The sequence below is a fragment of the Rattus norvegicus genome, chromosome 7 (genome assembly GCF_021556685.1).
Source record: "Rattus norvegicus strain SHRSP/BbbUtx chromosome 7, alternate assembly SHRSP_T2T, whole genome shotgun sequence".
NCBI classification, from domain to species: Eukaryota; Metazoa; Chordata; class Mammalia; order Rodentia; family Muridae; genus Rattus; species Rattus norvegicus.
In genome coordinates this window covers 40,313,731-40,334,695 of record NC_141540.1, presented here as the reverse complement: position 1 = coordinate 40,334,695, position 20,965 = coordinate 40,313,731, and the positions used below count along the sequence as shown (strand labels likewise).

At 40.4% G+C, this 20,965-nt stretch overlaps 1 protein-coding gene across 5 annotated transcripts in view; it reads right to left on the bottom strand.

The window, feature by feature from the left end:
• Eea1 (early endosome antigen 1) overlaps positions 1-20,965 on the bottom strand; it is a 118,660-nt gene that overhangs the window by 82,911 nt on the left and 14,784 nt on the right. For 2 of the 5 annotated variants that reach the window (XM_087557203.1, XM_087557204.1), the window contains exons 2-3: positions 6,044-6,136; positions 916-1,041 (exon numbers count right to left, since the gene is read on the bottom strand). In XM_087557203.1, the coding sequence (XP_087413329.1) occupies positions 916-1,041; positions 6,044-6,136 (219 nt within the window). 5 annotated transcript variants of the gene reach the window in all.

Here is a 20,965-nt window from a genome sequence, read left to right as displayed (position 1 = left end):
AAAGAGTCATACTTTTAGTATCTCATAGCACCAAGTTTCATTCTTTTATGATATTCTTAAAGGAACTAAAAGAGTTAAGATTTTTTTGCTCTTATAAAAGCAAATTTTAAAAAGAAACACATTACAAAATAATTAGGAAAATTCTTTTCAGTCTAAACCTCATTTCCCCTAGTACTCTGCCCTCCCAGCCTTAGACAGCCACAGCACACCCTGTAGAGCAGAGGTTCTCACTTGTACATCACCACTCCCTTGAGGGTCAATCGACCATCAGAAAACACAGATATTTACATCATGACTCATAACTGTAACACAATCACGATTATGAAGTAGCAATGGAATAATTTATGGCAGGGGTCACCACAGCCTGAGGACTCTGCTGAAGAGGGGCAACACTGGGAAGGCTGAGAGCACTGCTCTCGAGACAGCAGGCGTCACAGTCCACAGCGGGTGATGATGGGCACTCATCACCTCCTGTGGGCCTGGAGAGCGAGAGCAAAGATGGAAACAGCCTTAGATTCAGGTTCTAATGCTGTTAAGATACAAAACCTCCTGTGCAAGAATCATTTTCATCTGAATGCGTTAATAATCCATTAATTAATAAAGCATAAATAATAGATAATCCTACAAATAGTGAAATACCACTTTATATTTCAAATTTCATGGCAAAATGTATATAAACATATATAAAGCATTTGTGTTTATTTACAAATTCACAAAGACAGCTGGAAACAATAGGAGAAACCAAGCAGACTACCCAAGAGCCTTTTCTTTATTGATTCTTCCCCTAAGCATGCATAATTAAAGCAATCCATATTCCCTTACAGCATAAAAGGGAGCCAACACCAAGATGGTGAAAACAAAGCTATTTTGAGCAACCCATAACCAAGCTGCCAAAACAAAATATAGAGGACCCACAGTCACATTGGAGTCACTAAGAAGTTCCTGTCCTCTCGTCTCGAGTTCAGTGTGTACTTGCTGGTAATGTTCCGACAAGTCAATAGCAGTTACACATCTTTTCATACACAATGGGCAGATGAAACCCTGTGAAATAACAACTTTTAGTTTTTAGTTTCTTGTTTTAATAAAACAAAACATGAGCATGCAAACATTTATAGGAAGAAATTAACCAATCTCTTTTTGTATGGGTCAGGGAAATTTCAAGGTGTATCTGCAAATGGTGAAAGGTATATGTTGCCATGAGTTTTTGCTACACCATTTTGACTCCTGGCAGATCTCACTCATACACCCGCCCAAGAGCTATCTGTGAATCCACAAATGAAACACACACACACACACACACACACACACACACAACCTTATTTTTAAAATGTCTCAGCTACCTCAAAGGCTGGGCACTCCTAAACCTCCCCCGCTACCCAAGGCCCCGGCAGGAAAGGGGCCAATGGCCACCCACCTGAAATGTCACATGGCTGCTGGCTTTATCTCCTTCTGCTCCTGCAATCCATACTTCACCCCAAGTCGTGGCGATTCTCTCCCGTTCCCATTCCTCTCTGCATCCTTACCCACGCAACTCTACGGGTCCTGCCCTATGCTTATTCATTGGCTATTACCATCTTTATTGATCAATCAAAACCCAATTGGGGACAAGGATCTTTAGCATTCAGACACACAGGTTCCCAATTGAATCAAACATGAGAACCAATCTCCAGCAGGCATATCTGAAGCAGAACTTTAAAAATTAGTCCCCATTTTCACATAATAAACTTTCTTTCCTTTACTTGTTCATATGGTAGACAGCTGCTTTGGCTCAAATACTCTTTTTATGCATTTGAAATTAATTTTGTTTATGGTACTTTGTCTATAGTTATCTAAAACCCAGTATAGATTAGCAAGTTAGATTTTATTTTAGATCAAGAAATTTCTGACAGGTAAGACAGGTAACCTTAATGTGATATTATGTTCTCAACAAATTGTCTTAATCAAAGTAATTTTTAGTCTTTACTACGGTCCACTCAGTAAAGATCACTCTTCTCATATGTGTAATCCCCAATACATAATGCTTCTTTCTGATCCTCTGGCCACCATAGGCTCATAAATTTGAATGCTTAGCCATCCGGGAATGGCACTATTTGAGAAGGATTAGAATGACTAAGAGGTGTGGCCTTGTTGGAGGAAGTGTGTCATTACTGATGTGCTTGGAGACTTCAAAGCCCATGTCAGGCTCAGTCACTCTGTCTTTGCCTACATATCAGATTGACGTTCTCGGCTACTGCACCAGTGTCTGCATGATGCCATGGTCGCCACCATGATGATAATAGACTGAACCTCTGAAACTGTTGTAAGAGTTGCCTTGATCATGGTACTTGTTCACACCAGAGAAAAGTAACTAAGACAAAAAAACTGTGTCTAAAAACGTCTACATTTTAAAATGTGGGCTATTAAACTGATTTATGGCTTGAGATTATGTCAGATAAGAAAAGTGAAAAGATTAAAAACAATGAAAAGTTTAAAGGAGCTAAGAATATGATGGACAAAGTAAATAAAAAAAACAGTAGGAACAAAGTAGAACTTAGTTTTTTGTAAAAACAAATGTAGACTTTGATCCCTGGGACCTAATCACATTAGATTATTAGATTATGGGGGTAAGTCTGAGAGAGGTATGTCTTGTCCTTGGTACCTTCCTGTTTCTCTGTCTCTATCTTTGTCTCTTATTCTAAATGCCACAAAGTAATCAGCTTTGCTGAGTAATGCCCTCCATGATATGATGTTATATCTAACACAAGCCCCAATAAAGGAGCTAAGCAATCATGGACTGAGACTGCTAAAATTGTAAGCCAAAATAAATCCATCTTTCTTGTAGTGGTTTGAACAAGAATGGTTCCCATAGGCTCATATTTGGTCATCAGGGAATAGCAGTACTTAAGAGAAATTAGGAGGTGTGGCTCTATCAGAGTAGGTGTGGCCTTGTTGAAGGAAGTATGTCATTAGGGGTGGGCTTTGAGGTTTCAAGGGCTAAAACCAGGCCAGTGTTTCTCTCTTATTGCTGCCTGTAGATCTGGATGTAGAAGCTCAGCCACCACATCTGCCTGTACGCCATCAAGCTCCCTGCCATGAGGTTAGTGAACTAAATAGCTAAAACTATGTGGAAGCCCCAATAAAAGCTAATAGAACACTGACTAAAACATTCCTCTTTTGTTAATTTCAAGTGCTGAAAAGCTGTCCAACACAACATGCAAAACACACATATTATCCAGTACAAAAGAGGCATTCAGTAAACATTTCCTAGTCACCACTCATTCTCTGTGTGTGACTGACTGTCTGTCTGTCTGTCTATCTGTCTGTCTGTCTGTCTGTCTCTGTGTGTGTGTGTGTGTGTGTGTGTGTGTGTGTGAAAGAGAGCGCGAGAGCGAGAGAGAGAGCGAGAGAGAGAGAGAGAGAGAGAGAGAGAGAGAGAGAGAGAGAGAAAGGAACGGAGGGAGGAGGGAGGGAGGGAGAGAGAGATATGAATGTATGTGGGAGGGTGCATGTGTGGTACCTGTGTGGGTGTTCCACATACATATATGTGAAAGTCAGAAGAGAACCTTAGGTGTCATTCCTCAAACACTGCCTATCTTTTAGGGTTTTGTTCTGTTTGAGACAAGGTCTCTCACTAACTTAGAACGCACCATGGTGATGCAAACAATGCTGTCTATACAGCATATTCCAGGGGTCTCTCTCTAACTCCTTAATGTTGGAATTACAAGCACACATCAGAACCATTTCACTTAACACTCTGTTGGTGGAACTCAGATCATCCTCATAAGTACTTTACCAGCTGAGCTATCTCTCCAAACTCCATTATTCCTTTGTTTATGTCCCTCAAGGAAATTATCCAGGGAGCAAAATCAAGGAACACAAATTCACCTTTTTTTAACTGGTCAAAGAGTTGTCTTTCAGACAGTCAGATTCCAAATACTAGAACTACAGAGAGCACTTCTTTAAAAGATGACTTTTGTCAGTTCTGCTTTATTTTGGCTACTCACAGTTTAGAGCATGTTTTACTCTGGCCATGACTGTTATGGTAATGTCCATGCCCAGTCATCCGATCATTCATTAAAACAGATTTACTTCATGATTACTCTGCTCTAGCTATTAGATGTGGTGCTAAAAACAACATGGAAAAGGCAATGTCCCCTTTCTCAAGAAGCTTACAGACTTACCAAGAAAATATAAAACTTCACAAAACCACAAAGTTCTACTGGATCTACGTTCAGAACACCCCTTCATTTGGTCTCAGCCCCTCCACTGTCATCCCCTAATGTTAGCTACCATCATACTGCAGCAGATGGCCCCTATGCACGCACACTTTACCCCACTAAGTATATTTTCAACACAGCAGCTACACAGAGTACTCAATGGCAGGCATGTTATCTTATCATGTCCCTGCTCAAGATTCTCCATGGGCTTCTCTACTTCACAGAGAGTTAACCAAAGTGTGCATAACATCTCTGAAGCCTGAAAGAGGTGGCCTGATTACCTCGTCAAGCCAGTCTGTAAACACCATGCAGATATACTCTTAGCTCAAAGATTTCCAGTGTTCTGCATTGCTTGCCCAGAAACTGCCTTGGCTCGTTTCTTCAGCCGCTTCAGTTCTAAACTATGCCACAGCCATCCTTTCTACTGGGAATATCTTCGGTGGTAACTACTGTCTTAGTTAGGGTTTCATTGCTGTGAAGAGACGCCATGACCAAGGCAACCTTTATAAAGGCAAATATTTAATTAGGGATGGCTTAAGAGTTCCAGAGGTTTATTTAGTCCATTATCATCATGTTGGGAGAAATAGCAATGTCCAGGCAGTCATGGGGCTGGACAGAAAGCTGAGAATTCTAGTTCTTGATCCAAAGGAACCAGGAAGAAACTCTCTTCCACCCAGGACAAAGCTTAAGCATAGGACCTCAAAGCCCACCCCCACAGTGACTCACCTACCACAAGGCCACACCGCCTACGAGTGCCACCTCCCATGGGCCAAGCCTAGTCAAATCACCACACCTACCTAAAACTAAAGCTGCACAGAAGATGTGCTACTCCCTCCTTCCTGCTGATTCTTCTCAGTAACACCCATATCTATCCCGGTACATTTTCAGAAGTTTTGTTTTTTGACTGCTACGTAGCAAATGCAAGGCCAGCCAGGGACAGAGAATCAGATTTGTCTCCAACAAAAGTGAATCAGTATCATGAACATAGGTAAACATCCTCAAAAAATTAACAAGTAAATCTAACGATATACTAAAATAGTGATAGCAACACATCACTGTCAAGTGAATTTGCCCCAAGAATACAAAGGTATAAAAATATTATTTTAAGTGCATGTAATTTATCACAGGAGAAAAGTCACATCAACATGTCAATGCATGTAGAAAAAGCATTCTACAATGGCAAGAGCCACTCAGAGGGAAGCAGGAGGGAGGGGGTGGGGAGCAGACGGCAGATGCACTGTGGTGGTCTTAGCAGAGCTGTGCGGCAGGCACCTTGCTTGGTTCCTGGACTTGGAAGATTATCCTAACATTTAAGGGCTTCACCACTGAGTGACGTAAACACAGGCTTTCTTTATGACTTCTTTTTCTATAATGAACAAATACTTCTTAAAATCACTTCTTAAAAATAAATGTAATACAACTTAAAAGGCTTTATAATTGAAATGTTAAGCTTATTTACATTTCTACTAGTTTTTAATAAGTTGACGAAGATAAAGTAAAATTTAACAGGTCATAAGTAAAATCAGAAAATACTGGAAAATGTAACACATAACGTAATACTTAATTAACAGTTTGTAACACTACACGCATATACAAAACACTAAAATATTCTTCATTAAACTGAGATGGTGACACAAAAGACAAACTGGTAGTATTAATTTTCAATCTTAATATACAGTTTTTCACTCTTACAGCCAAATATTGGTATGCTTTTATAAAGATAACTCAAAATTGTAATAATATAATTTATAAGAATTTTCCCCATGAACATAATCTGTTTCCAAACATTACTATATTTGCTAATTTCCATTAAACGGTGAATTTTATTCTCTATTAAATTTTCATACCTCTGAAGAACTTTCATTATTGACATCCACCGTATTTATAGGAGTTGCTGATGAATCTAAATCAGAACCTTGAGAGCCAACTCTCCCAGGAGTCTGAAACAGAGAGGAAAGAAAAATAAAAGTTAATTTATTATATTAATATAATGTGTTGATATAGTCACATAAGAAAAGTGAGTGACCCTTACATTCATTCTGGCTAAAGAATGACAAGGAAGAGATGCCATCTTGTGTATAACTACGTCTTAACACAGAGAGATGGATGGTCCCAGCCCCATTCAGAAGAGCTCCTATGGATGCACACAGGATGAAGCCAGCATGCTTTCCAATGGAGAGGACAAGAGTGGAGCATACAAGAAGAGCTGCTACTGTACCCTGGTGCCTATCCAACTGAGGAAAAACAGAATTTTGAAAAAATGTTAAAGATGAAATATATAAAAAGCTAATCTCTGACCAAAGATAAAAGAAAATGAGGGGAGCTAGACATAAGGTGTATCCATTTAGTACCAAGACACGCTATCCAAAATGATGGCTACATGAGTACCTTCCAGCTCCAAATAAGCCAGGCAAATGGCAAGTAAATACACAGAAAGGAGGTAGGGAACTGATTCTACCTCAGGGTAGGGCAGAGTTAGCAGCATCCAAGTCCCTGTGCTTTCACTTTCTCCTCAGGCTTATTTCTCAGAATAAAAACAGCTGTCTCTGACAAAATAACTCAACTAACAGAAACAATAGCATACTGGAAAAACTATAAAATTAAACACACAAAGGACATCTATATCTACTCCATGTGAAATCTTTCGTTTCTTTCTCCCCACAGAGATCAGAAGGCTAGGTCTTAAAACTTTGTCCTCAGTGTGAAGGCTACCCTTTCTACTGGGAAATTAGCCTGAGAAAGTCAGCTAAATATAGTTTAGGGAATGACCAAAATAGAGTGGTACTGATGACAATGATGTCACTTCAAAGAAGAAAAAGAGCCTAGGACTCTTGAAAACCCACAGGACTCCATCTGGTGTATCACACTGACACTTTATCATAATGCTCTGTTATCTGTCCTTGGGCAAAAGTTGGGGACATCTTCCTGAGTAGAGACTGGGGTCGGATTTTGAACCTATAGTCTTCATTCTGCATGGACAGTTAGGCAGCACTGGAGTGGATGGCCGTAGGCCTGCACTCATCTCCCTTCTTGCTTATCTCCTTCTTTTTGTCTTTATGACTCTTCTAGCATATCTGTGTTTTTTTTATCTGGACTAAGACACATCAGGTTCTTCTGAAACCTCCGCCATATGACAGGTGATTTTTCCAAATGGCTCTTAAGGATGATCCCAAACTTTTCAAGGGATTGTTCTCCCGTTGATGAAGTTTACCCTCTGTGTTTTAAACACTTAATGATATGCACTTAATAAGATGTCTCAGTGACATCTATTAGGAAAGAGATTGGTGATTATTAGTCTTTGTCACTGAGGGTTTGTTTTGGATTTGGGATTTTTGTTTTTATCTACTACACTGATATCAAACAGCTTTACAGAAACAGAAAATTGGTGGGGGAGGATGTCAAAAGTGAAGTGCTACCCTAGCCCTTTTCCAATGACCCAATGACCTATGCCTTAATGATCATGAAAACAATGGTATATTGATCTAAGATTTCTTCTACTCTGGACTTAGGAAAAGACATATTTTTCAGAAGTAGAATCCTCAGATTTCTCGTCTTGTGTGAGGGCTAAAGTTGTGCTTCACATTTAAAATATTGTGTTTAAGAAATCTATAAAGCAATAATGTCTCTAACTGGAAACCCCACTTGCCAAGGACAGATAACATCCTGGAATGCTAGGGGATACTGATCATTTAAGTTAACAAGCCACACATTCTCACTTCTGTACACAAAGTTGGTTGCCACAACTACACAGGGATGTCTGACCACACATAGGCTGCAGGAGATATGTAGACAGGAAGTACATCAACATGTATGCTTGCCCCTGATTGGACAAAGGCAGGAAAGGCCTTGTGGGTTTTGCCTTTATAAGCACCAGATTAATATAATTTGCAGCCATTCTCTGGGAATCCTGGGTACAGACCTGGCGGGTGTCTATCATCCTGAACAGTATTTAATGAAGCTTGCTTCAAACTTGGCTCAAATGGCTTTACTGTACTCATTGACTGACCATGAAATATTTCCACTTGAAGAATAATTTTCAAGCTTTTAACTTTCTATTTTAAGATTCTGTCAATATAACTCATCCAAAAAGTAATTTAAGAATCTTTCCCAAATCAATATACTAAAAAACCAGGTTTGGTGATGCACACATGCCTGTCCTACTAGCATTTGGGGAGTCTGAGGAATGGAATAAAGAAGGTTAAAGCCAGCAGAGGTACCATGGAAAGCAACAAGTTCAGAACTCTGACACAAGGAGCACTTAAGAGTAAAAAGGAGAAACCAGACAACTCTGTTCCAAACACAGCTCAGTAATGCAAAGACTTTGAAATATTAAAAAGGAAAACTTTTCAAAACAAGAATTCAGATCATCCAAAATAAAAAAACAAACAGCAATTATACAGGGTTCTGGGACCAAAACCAGATAACTGCAATCCCATTCTGCATGAGGGACCAAAGGTGTCACCTAAGACAGTAGACAGAAAGAAGCTCAGCCCACTGGGAACTGACAGTGGACAGGGCTACTGCTCTTTGCCATACATAGAAACTTTTGAAAACACTCTAACTCCACTCAATGTTTGATTAAAACTTTTCTAGGAGCCGGAGAAAGAACACTCCATACAGTGAATTAGCTATAGAAATGAAAAGTTTTATGTTCTTTATTCTTCTTTATTCTTTGTTATGTTCAAAACAGAGATATGATTAAAAAACTAATATAAAATCTATATAAAAACAAGAATGGATGATATAATTCTGAACTTACAAATGCATGAAGTACCAAGTTTATGTCACAGGTTCAATGATATAAAAATGTAAACACAATGTAATTAAAAGGTAATCATGTAAGATGATGATTTTCATGTTAGGATGTTATCTTCTATCTTTCATTTTACTCAAAGAGTGGATTAATATGTTTTTATAGACCACTTACCTACCTCTTTCCAACATGTTACTAGTTCTGTTGTAATACTTTTGAAAACCTTTTAAAGATAATTCCTTCCAAAATGAGCCTGATACAAGATTCAGATAATTATAGTTGACACACATCTATCATTAACATCAAATAGACTAAGGAAAAAAAAACTATTTTCCTAAACACAATTAAACAGAGCCAAATGGGTAGACGTTTTATAATCAAGTTTCAGTTCTCTCTGGGTGCCAATGCCAGGTCCTACAGCTTACTAAAATCTGGCACTGCTGGGGCATTCTGCAAACCACACAGGGTAAAGGATCGGTCTCAAGATTTCCCATTCCTTCCTGATGGATGACATCTCCAAGGAGCAAATCCCAAAGTTATCCAAACTTCTGCCCACTGACCATAAGTCAAGGGTTCCCACAACCCAGTCTCTGGTTCAGTAACTTGTTAAAAGAGTTCCATGAACCCAGAGAAACATCTGACTTATTTTTACTCTAAAGGATACAAGTGAACAGCCATGTGAAGAGGGTTTAAGGGAAGATCTGGATGAATTATGAGCAAAGGCATTCTTGTCCCAGGGGAATTTGGGATATTCTTACAAGTAATGGAAGTGTCTAACAGCTCAGACATTCTCCAGGCTTCTATTACTTAAGCATGACTGATTAAATCACTGTCGTTGGTGATTAACTCAAACTCTAGGTTGGAAGGTGGAACTCAAAGTTCCAAACAAGAGTCTTTGGTTAGATTTTCTGGCAATTGACACAGAGAATTATGGTGTTTTTGTTAATTTGGCAATCAACAAGAGAGCCTCAGGACAGCTACCCACTCTGGCCTACCCCTTGTATAATCTGTAACTGCACAGTGGGCATACTAACAAGTGACAGGAATAGCCTGGGGAAGTGATCTTTGTTCTAAAACTCTGTAAAACTGAAACTTATCTCATGACTAGGTGGTATGAATCAGACAAGCCTCATCTGGTCTACCTGCTAGGAAAAAACAATTAACTGCCCATGCACACCACCCTTAAGTCAGCTTCTCGGCTAACTCTGCAGCAAGGCTTTAGTAACAAGAGCTCTCTTCTCACTGAGCAGCTCTCCCATTCAAGTTCCCTTCCTTTCAACAACTTTTCACTTTACCACCCAGCCTGTCCTGTCCAGCAGCCAGACTCAGTCTAGTAATACAACTAGTTCCTAATCTGAAACGATTAGGGAAGCATCAATTATCACCCCATGCTGGGCCTGATAATAAGGCAGGACTGCCCCAAGTTCACAGCCTGCTTTACCAACAGAGTAAAGCAAATCCAAGGCCAACTCCAGTTGTCAGGCAAAAATTTGTATCAAAACAAAAATTTTAAAAAGGAGGACAGGGTTTGAAGAGGTATCTCAGTAGTAGAACACTTGCCTGGCATGTGCAAGGCCTTGGGTTCAATTCCCAGTACCAAAGAGAGAAAGGGAGGGAGGGAGGGAGGGAGGGAGGGAGGGAGGGAGGGAGGGAGGGAGGGAGGGAGGGAAGGATGGATCAAGAATCAAGCTGCTCTTACTCCTATTCCTGGAGATCCCAAAGGCTCTAACAGTCTGTCATAAACTAAGAAGCACTCAACCATACATTTCTTATAAATAACATCACATCAATAACTGCAGTTAAGAAACAAAAACATTCATGATATTTAAACAAATGACAACTACAATATGTAGACTATCCTAGATTGTTAAGAATATGCGATTGGCTGGTTTGACTAGGAAGTAAGATAATGCAGCATTTGTCCCTGCAAAACTGTTTTCAGTGAAACACAAACTTGAAAAACAAAAACAAACAAAATGAAACAAAAATCACCATTTTGTTGGCCAAAAAGAAACAGGGCTGTTATCATTATCTACTGTACATAACAGCACCTAAAAAGAACTACTGTCTGCCCTGTAAGATTAAATCAGAGGTTTGCTTTGAAACAAAATGTTGATCTATTTCAGCCTAGTAGTTTACTTACTGAAATTTAGATAATCTGGGCTGAAGATATCAATCAATGGTAGGACAGGGGTTCAGCAGTCACCTCACAACCCACATGATCTCAGCCAGACAGGGATAGTTTACTGAGTACATGCCCCAGGACTGTCAATCAGGGCCACGACTCAGGCTTGGGAGCTGACCCATGACACTGAGTTAAGATCCTACAGGGTTTTTAAGCCTAAAATCCACAAACATTTGTACCAAGTTATTCCACTAATCGGGATTTAAGGATAGGGAATTCCCTTAGGAGCATGTTTTTGTTGTACACTTATCCTGATCTCACTGGTTGGGATATTCAACTGTGGCAGGGAACTTGCCTTGTCTAACATTCATGTCTTAACTTGCCAACCTCCTGGTCAATTACCTACATACACATCTCTTTCCACCAAATACGATGTCAGTTCCCAGGGAATTTGGGAACTTAAACTTTACTCGACTCCTACTCAAAATGGAAGTCTTACTCGAAAAAATTTCTTGTATTGGTGCAGGTGTCTCTTATGTTTGGGTCCATCCCAGGGACAGCTTATAAAGGTAAATACTGTAAAAGCTTATATACAGGCACAGGAAGTGCTGTTGGGTGGTTGGTTTGGATCCAAGTCTATTGTAGGTAACTAAACAAAACAGTTCTACTGACTTCTCTCCTGACTGATTTCCAAGGGTACAGAACATAAAAGAATATGTAATCAACTTGGGCATGAGAAAGTCTCCTAGTATCAGCAGAAACACATGTAAGAAAGTTTCCTTATATTAGTAACAGCATCAGGCTAGCCAGGTAGCAGTTACCTAGGCCATCTAACCCTTAATATTTTACCTAGATCTTAAGAGTAGAGTGCTTGCCTAAGCATGTTTAAGATCCAAGCACTGCAATATAGACATACATAATTTACATGTCAGAATCATACTAGCACTGCTATGAGAAAGTCACCAGAATCAAAATGGAATCATTTATATGAACCCTAAGAAAACATAAAGCCGTGAGATTATTAAAGAAAAATTCTCACACAACTAGTGTTAACTATCACAAAAGGTTTCAGAACCACTACTTTACACAAAGATCAGCACAGTTTTATGCATACAAACAAAAAAAAAATACTTCTGCATCAACATCTGCCCAGCAACTTGGACTGAAATTACATTTGTTACTAATCTTTGTAGCCAATAATTCTTATTTCAAAATATCTTATGTAATCTTCCTAGTGCTTTTGCCTTTAAAATTCTTCCTTTGTCTCAACCTCTTTGAACATGTTTATAGTTTACTATAGCAAATTATTGCCACTGCAATATTATCTACAGTTTATTACAATATTATTCTATAAATTATTTACACCCAGAGAAATGATCAAGATTCTGTGGAGACTCTTCTCTGACTGCTGTGTAGATTGGCAGTTATCATAAAGAATAAAGAATAAACCAATAGCTACAGCTTCGGAACACAACTGAAAATCTTCATCTAATAACAAAGAGCTGAGAGAAGTGAGACAAACATCTAGTAGTATGTGGGTATATGATACAAATATTTGACAGATAAATAAGAAAAGTTTTTCTAGTAGCTGGTGATTCTGAGTCACACTTCCTAGGTCCCCATACAATACCCCTAACTCTGCACATGATCCTACATTAGAGAAATACATCAAGCAGACAAAGGCAAGCTCTTGAGTGGGAAATCCTTAAGTCACATTACAATCTAAATTATTACAAAAGATACAGAACTGCCTGATGCAGAACTACTAGGTAAGGTCTCACCCACTTTAGAAGCAAGCAACCCACACCATCTTAAAGAGCCAAGGAAACCCACAGAAGCCAAGCTCGTGAAAGACTAACCTCACAAGAAAGTAAGTATGCTCAAAATACATTTTTCAATTAAAAAAAAAACTTAGAAAAACACAGGTATTCCTGTCGTCTAAATAATATGCTGAAAATTTGTATGTTGAAAGTTATGATGGGGTTAAAGTTAGGATCTTTAGGGGCTGAATTAGTAATCTGGGTTGTAGCAAAACATCTGAGATTGGGTGTTCTATAAAGAACAGAAACTTATGGCTCAAGGTCTCTCTCTGCTCCTTCACAGGACCCAAGTATAATTCCAAGTGGCCACATGGCAGCTCACCACTGCCTGTAACTAAGTTCAGGAGATTGGACACTACCTCTGACACCCTCAAGCACCAGACACACACATAGTGCACACATATATATGCAAACAAAACACCCACACACACAAAATAAGTAAATCTTTAAAAAATAAGTAAATGTCATAAGGATCTCTTTTAAAAATGTAGCTTTTAGCAAAAATCTTGCTACTTATATTTCTTCATCATTCCAACATAAAAACTAATTAGGCTAGGCACCCATGGCACATGCCTCTTATACCAACACTCTGGAGGCAAAGGTAAACAGATCTCTACACTGACAGGCTATACTGAATCATGGTAAGAGGGAATCTTGCCTCGTGAACCAATTTCCAGACTTGAGTCAGTTTGCAGACCAAGAATCCATTGAAAGATGGGACTGCCAGGGTCCCCTGAGGAAGAACCTTGATTTAAAAAAAAATACCTAAGAGTTTTACTGCTAGTCTTTTTTGGAATCTAAGGACTTTTACAAGGGTAAGTATATACTGTGAGCAAAGAAACTCAGACTTTCTGGCTTCTATTGGGCACTAGTTCATAACTGACACTGCTGATTCCAGTAGGGGTTTGTGAAGTTGAGTTGATTAATGAAGTTTTGGCTGAAATCAACTCACAGGTCTAGTGGGTCCTCAAACTCTTCCTGTAGTTATTTCCCCGGTCCCAGAGTATATAATTGGGATGGTATACTTACAAGTTGGCTGAATTTCCACACTGGTTCCCTGACCTGTAGAGTGAGGGCTACTGTGGTTGGAAAGCCAAAAGAGAAGCTACTGGAGTTGTCAGGGAAAACAATCAATCAAAGACAGTAGAGAATCCCCGGAAGAACTACAGAAATCAGTGCTAGCATCAAGGAGTTAAAAGATGCAGGGGTGGTGGTTCCCACCACATCTTCCTTTAACTCTTCTACCTGGCGAGTGTAGGAGACATATGGATAATGGAGAATGACTGTTAACTTAGTCAAGCAGTGACTCCAATTTGCAGCTGTGGTATCCTTACTTGATTAGCATGTCTTCCAATACATGCTATATAGGTATTGATCTAGCAAATGTCCTTTTCTAGGTACCTGTCCATAAGAACCATCAGAGAGCAACAATATGCTTCCAGTTGGCAACACCAACTTCTACAGTTTTACCTCAAGGGTATATTAACTCTCCTGCCTTGTATCATAATTTAAGGATCTTGATCATCTGTCTCTTTTACAAAATTTCACACTGACCCATTATATTGGTAACATTATGCTGACTGGCCCAAGTAAGCAGGAGGAAATAATCACTCTGGACTTGTTGGTAACAAACATGCACATCAGAGGACAAAAAATAAATCCAACCAAAATTCAAGGGCCTTCTACCTTAGTGAAGTTTTTAGGAGTCCACAGGTGTGAGGCATGCAGACATATTCCTTCTAAGGTGAAGGATAAGTCATTGTACCTGGCCCCTCAAACCGCCAAAAGAAGAAGAGGAGGAAGAGGAAGAAGAAGAGGAGGAGGAGGAGGAGGAGGAGGAGGAAGAAGAAGGAGGAGGAGGAGGAGGAGGATGAGGAGGAGGAGGAGGAGGAGGAAGAGGAGGAGGAGGAAGAAGAGGAGGAGGAGGAGGAGGAGGAGGAAGAGGAGGAGGAGGAGGAGGAGGAGGAGGAGGCGGCGGCAGAGGCGGCAGCAGCAGAGGCGGCAGCAGCAGCAGCAGCAGCAGCAGCAGCAGCAGCAGCAGAACAGTTAGTGGGCCAGTTTGGATTCTGGAGACAGCTCATTCCTTCCATGTAAAGCACTGCCAAGAGTTTCCAGGCAGTTTCCATACTTAACTACATAGCTCATTATATACTCTTTGGGTGATTTCACTTATTAAAACCATAATCCAGACCACAGCTATCCTTCATATTTTCCTGTTCTTCTAAGTGTCCCTATCTGAGTGCCTTGCAAGCACTTCTAAGTCAGCTCTCAGCTGGGTATTATAATGGCTCATACCCTATAATCCCAGCATCTGAAAGGGAAAGCAAGAGGACTGCCATAAATTCAAGGCCAGCACAGACTACACAGTGAGTCCCAGGCCATCCTAGGCTACAGTTAAGATCATGCATCAAGAAAAAATGCAGCTCATCAAAACCAAATTAATTGTCTTTTCTGGCAAACCTTTTCCCTATCTGCATTCCTTATCTCAGATTGCAAACCTATGGCACTAATCCTGGCAAACCCAAGCCATCATCCTTAGCGATTTCCTCTTTCTTCCTTAACTTTCACATCTAATCAACAAGCTAATTCAAATTCCTCCATGAATTTGGAGTCTATCTGACATTCCTTAGCTACTTGGCCACTACACTACCTCAGTTCAAACTGTCATCTTCTCACTTGGCATATTAAAGAGAAACCTAGGGCTGGAGAGATATCTCAGTGGTTAAGAGCACTGACTGCTCTTCCAGAGGTCCTGAGTTCAATTCCCAGCAACCAAATGTTGGCTCACAACCATCTGTAATGAGATCTGATGCCTTCTTCTGGTGTGTCTGAGGACAGATACAGTGTACTCATATACATAATATGAATAAATATTTTTAAAAAAGAGAGAAACCTAATATTATATCATATACAACCACATCTACATCACTAGGGCTTCCTAATAATCACACAATGAATTTGCCAGATTGCCTGAAATTCATCATAACCAGAACCAAAACTTTCATTCATCTCCATTCACTGCCATCCCAGGAGTGGGAAGTAATATTTGGTTAGGTGAGTTAATAACATCTTTATGAATTAAAAAAAAATCTCAGGGAATCTAACCAAAGATAAACAGGACAGGTACAATGGTACATGCCTATAATCCTAACATTCACAAGGCAGAGGAACCCAGAGTTCCTGACCAGCTTGGATCAAAACAACAAGAATCCTGAAACAGATTTTAATTACCAGGATTCAGTGCAGCACTGGCAACAGGTAAAAGGAAGAAGCTACCATGGAAGGGTAGAGAAACAAAATACCATCTATACTAGTCAGGTTTTATGCAAAGGAAAGTCTTGAAACATTCTTCAACATGAAGTGAAAAGCATCATGCTGCGTGAAAGAAGTCAGACAGAGGATTAATACTGCATGTCTGTACTCACAGAGAACAGTGTCATTCACTGGTGGCAAGAAACGCAATAGTGGAATTGTGGTTGCCAGTGCTGGGGAGACAAGAGGACTGGGAAGTTACTGTTTTATCAGCACTGGGTTTCACATGAAGATGAAAAGGTCCTACCAATGAATAACTGGAATGAGTATACAGTAATGTGAATTTAATTAATGCCACTGTGTCTTATATATTAAATGACAGAAAGTTAAATTTTTTATATTATGCTATGTTTTTAAAATGTATTTTTCACTCATTTTACTTTTGCTGTTTATAATTTTCCCCTTGATAAGTGTGTATAACTGTGTATGCCTGATGGGGCGGGCAAGGATGGAGGGCTCTAAGTCTTGCGTGTGCCTGTTAATGTATATGCAGACATGTACGCAGAGAAGCAAGAAGTCAATGTCACTCATTCCCCACTTCACGTTTTGAAACAGGTTCTCTCACTGAACCTGGAGCTCAACAAGTTAGCTAGACTGGATGACCAATGAACTCCGGGAATCCTCCTAACTACACCTCACCCCTCTCTTTCCCCCAGGAGTGGGGATACAGAGTCTTGCTGCTCTTAGGTGGGTGCTAGGGATTCCACTCAGGTCCTCATGTTTGCCACAAGCCCTTTAACAACTGAGGCATCCCCACACACACAGCTGCCTCCTAAGTTTTTGAGATCTCATGAGGTCTCATGAAGTTGCCCAGGCTTGTCTTGAACTCACTCTCCTAGCAGCCTTCACTCGAAGGAAGTCCAGGTAGTCATACCCATCCCTGGATACCAGGAACTGTTTATTTTATTCACAGGTTTTTAAGAGAAAGGTTGTCTTGTTCTGTGTCTTGCAATAGTGAAGATTTAAACTAATGTTTCCCATAGTAGCTAAGTGTTCTACAACCGAGCCCCAATTCCAGCTCCAACTTATTTTTCATTTTCTAAGCACAACTGATTATCAAGTTAATGGCATGAGTGTATAGAGAAAATAACAGTATTTAAGAACATATAGTTTAACTATATACTCTTACTGAGATACTGTGTAAGGATAGAAAGAACTACTAAAAAGAATACAGAAAAATACTTTTCACTCATTTTAGCAACAGTATTAGCAGTTACTATGAAGCTTTTTATGTGTATTTTAGGAAAAGTGTAATTACTATTGAGAACGGTGGTGGTCTGAGTGAAAACAGCCCTCACAGGCTCATGTTGAATGTCCAGTGCCCAGTGTGTAGAACTGTTTGATAAGGACTAGGAGGTTTGTGTGTAACATGTAAACCCTCTGAACTGTTAAGCAACCCCCCAAATTAAATGCTTCCTTTTTATAAGTTGACTTGGCTATAATGTTTCTTCACAGCAATAAAAAAGTAACTAAGATAAAAATAGACAACAATATAAAATTAAAAGCATATGTAAACCAAAAAGCAATGGCCACTTTATAACTTTACATTAGAATATGTTTTATTGTGGTTGCCATTTAAAAATTATATCCAGAAGACCAGGCAGGCTGCCCATAGGCCTTCCCCACTCTGTCTGTCCCCACCACCCCAAACTCCAGCTATGTCCCAGCACCCAACTCAGGGGCCACCTCCAGCTCAACCACAGGTCACACCTGCCAGAACACCAGGTAGGCTCCCCAAGACACTCTCCACTCTGTTCCCCCAGACACAGCAACAGAACACCAGGTAGGCTCCCAGAGACACTCTCCACTCTGTCCCCCAGACACAGCAACAGAACACCAGGTAGGCTCCCAGAGACACTCTCCACTCTGTCCCCAAGACACAGCAACAGAACACCAGGTAGGCTCCCCAAGACACTCTCCACTCTGTTCCCCCAGACACAGCAACAGAACATCAGCTGCAGCCTCCTTCCCCACTGTCCAAACTTCCCATAGATCCCATAGGTCATCGTCCCTGACACTGGCTCTGCCCTTCCCCCAGCCTCCAAAACCAGCAAGTACTTTCCTTCCATGAACATACCAACTGAGCGAGCGGATCATTAAAATAGGAAGCACACACTCTCTAAAAATCCAGAAAGGAAACACAAATCAAGGAACAAAACACACTAAAGACAAACCCAGAAATCAGCACCTAGCCTTATAATCATCCCAAACCCAGATTTCTCTAATGAGCATAGATGCAAAAACACCCAATAAAATACTTGCAAACTGAATTCAATACATTAAAAACATCATCTACTATGATCATGTAGGCTTCATCCCAGAGATGCAGTGATAGTTTAACATATAAAAATCAGTATATGTAATCCACCATATAAATAAACTGAAAGAGAAAACCCATACGATCATCTCTTTAAATGCCAAAAAGAATATTTGGCAAAATCCAATACCCTTTCAAGTAAAAGTTCCAGAGAGATTAAGAATACAAGGGACACCCCTAACATGACAAAGGCAAATGCTCCATCACTGAACTCTATCTCCAGCTTGAAGTCTCCTTCTTAAAGGAGACTGACAGACTGAACATGCAGTAGTCACACTCGCCATTAATCCCAGCACTCAGAGGCAAGTGGATTTCTGAGTTCAAGGCCAACGTGGTCTACAGAGGGAGCTCCAGGACAGCCCAGACTAAAGAATCTCAAAAAGGAAAGAAGGAAGGAAGGAATGAAGGAAGGAAGGAAGGAAGGGGAGAGGAGAGGAGGAGGAAGAAGAAAAAGAAGAGGAGGAGAAGGAATGGTAGTCATCAATTTGAAAAGATTCTGTACTGTATGATTCTAATCATATGATTTGGAAAAGGTAAAACTATGGAGCCAATTGAAAGATTAGTGTTTGCTAAGAATAAAGAAAAGGAAAGAAACACTCCAGCCAAGGAAGCAGATCAGTGACTTGCTCAACCATGCTCAGAGAAGCTTTTGTTCTGCAGCAGAGGCCCACACCCGGACATTATGCAGAGTGAGAGGCCTTGGAACACTTGGCCCAAACTGGGTATCTCCATCAAATCCCACCTCAGGACGCAGGGAACCATGTGGAAGAGGAGACAGAGTATAAAGCCAGAGGGGATGGAGGGCACCAAGACAAACAGAGCTCTCTAAATCAACAGCATCTATGCACATGTGAGCTCAGAGACTACCAGGTGGGGTCCTAGGAACTGAGAAGAGAAGTAGGCACATGCCCCCATCCCTAGCCCAGAAGCAACTCTGACTGATAACCAACTGCAAATGAACAGTTAGTTTTCTCCAGGGGAGTCTCCCTGGGTAAACAAACCACTCTTGAGGATAGAGTACACGCCTAGCGGTGGATGGTCAACCATCAAAGAACTCAATGGCATCGTTGGAAGTTCTTTATTTCATAATGTCACATGAAATGGTTTCCCTTTTTTTAATTTTATCTTATTTTTATTTTATTTAAATTTTCTTCTCTCTTTTTACTCTACAGTTCTTTGCACATATATTATGGCTTCCAGGTTAGTGTTTTTATGGGTTTCTTAAGTGTGCGAATGAGTGCATCTTGGCATCCATATCTATTTCTTGTGAATTTTCTTGAATTCTTTTCCTTCTACTTGTTTCTTCTGTCCTATTCTGATGAGTTAGCTTTTGTTTTATCTTACTACATTTTATTGTATTACTATCCCTTAGAAGCCTGATTGCTTTTAGAGACAGAAGGGGGACAGATTGAGACGGGATGGAAGTGGAAAGGAACTGGGAGGAGTAAATAAAAGAGAAACCCTAATCAGGATATATTATGAGAGAAAAAAATCCATTTTCAAGAAAAAGTAAAAAAGAAAAAGTAATTAGATCACACAAAATTTTTAGGGAAGCAAAACTCAGTGTGTTTCTTAGGGTTTCTACTACTGTGAGGAAACATCCTGACCACAGCAACATTTAATTGGGGCTGGCTTACAGGTTCAGAGGTTTAATACATTATTGTCATGGCAGACATGGTACTGGAGAGGAGCCAAGAGTTCTACATTGGGATCCCTAGGCAACAAGAAAAGAGTTACACTAGACCTCATCTGAGACTAGCATCTGAGACCTCAAACCCCACTCCTTAGTGACACACTTCCTCCAACAAAGCTATACCTATCCCAACAAGGACACAACTCCTAATAGTGCCACTCCCTATGGGCCTATGGGGGCCATTTTTTATTCAACTCACCACACTGTGGTAGTATGGTAGATACACACCATCATGAATTTGGGAACACGGTCTACAATACCAACAGTGAGCCCTAATGTACTATACTCTAAGACTGCAATAATGCATGAATGAAAGTCCATCTGTTGTGGCAAAGATCCAGCTACACAGGGTGCAGATGACAGAGAAGACGATGCACACGTGGGAGACCTCTCGCTCTTGCCCAGTTTCACTAGAATGCAGACGTACTCTTGAGAAGCACACTGTTTTAAAACTCCATGAGTTCTCTTTAGGATAGAAAAACGAAGTAAGTGATCAGCATGAAGAGCAGACACAGGCTGGACCTCGGCCTACCCTGTACATATATGCAGCAGATGTGCAGCTTGGTCTTCATGAGGGTCCCCCAACAACTGGAGTGAGGACTGTCCATGACTCTGTTACCTGCCTGTGGATCCTGTTTCCCTAACTGGGCTGCTTTGTCTGACCTCAGAGGATGCGTCCAGTCCGACAGTGACTTGATGTACCAGGGTTGGGTGGAATGGTGGGGGCCCCCCTTCCCAGAAATGGGAGA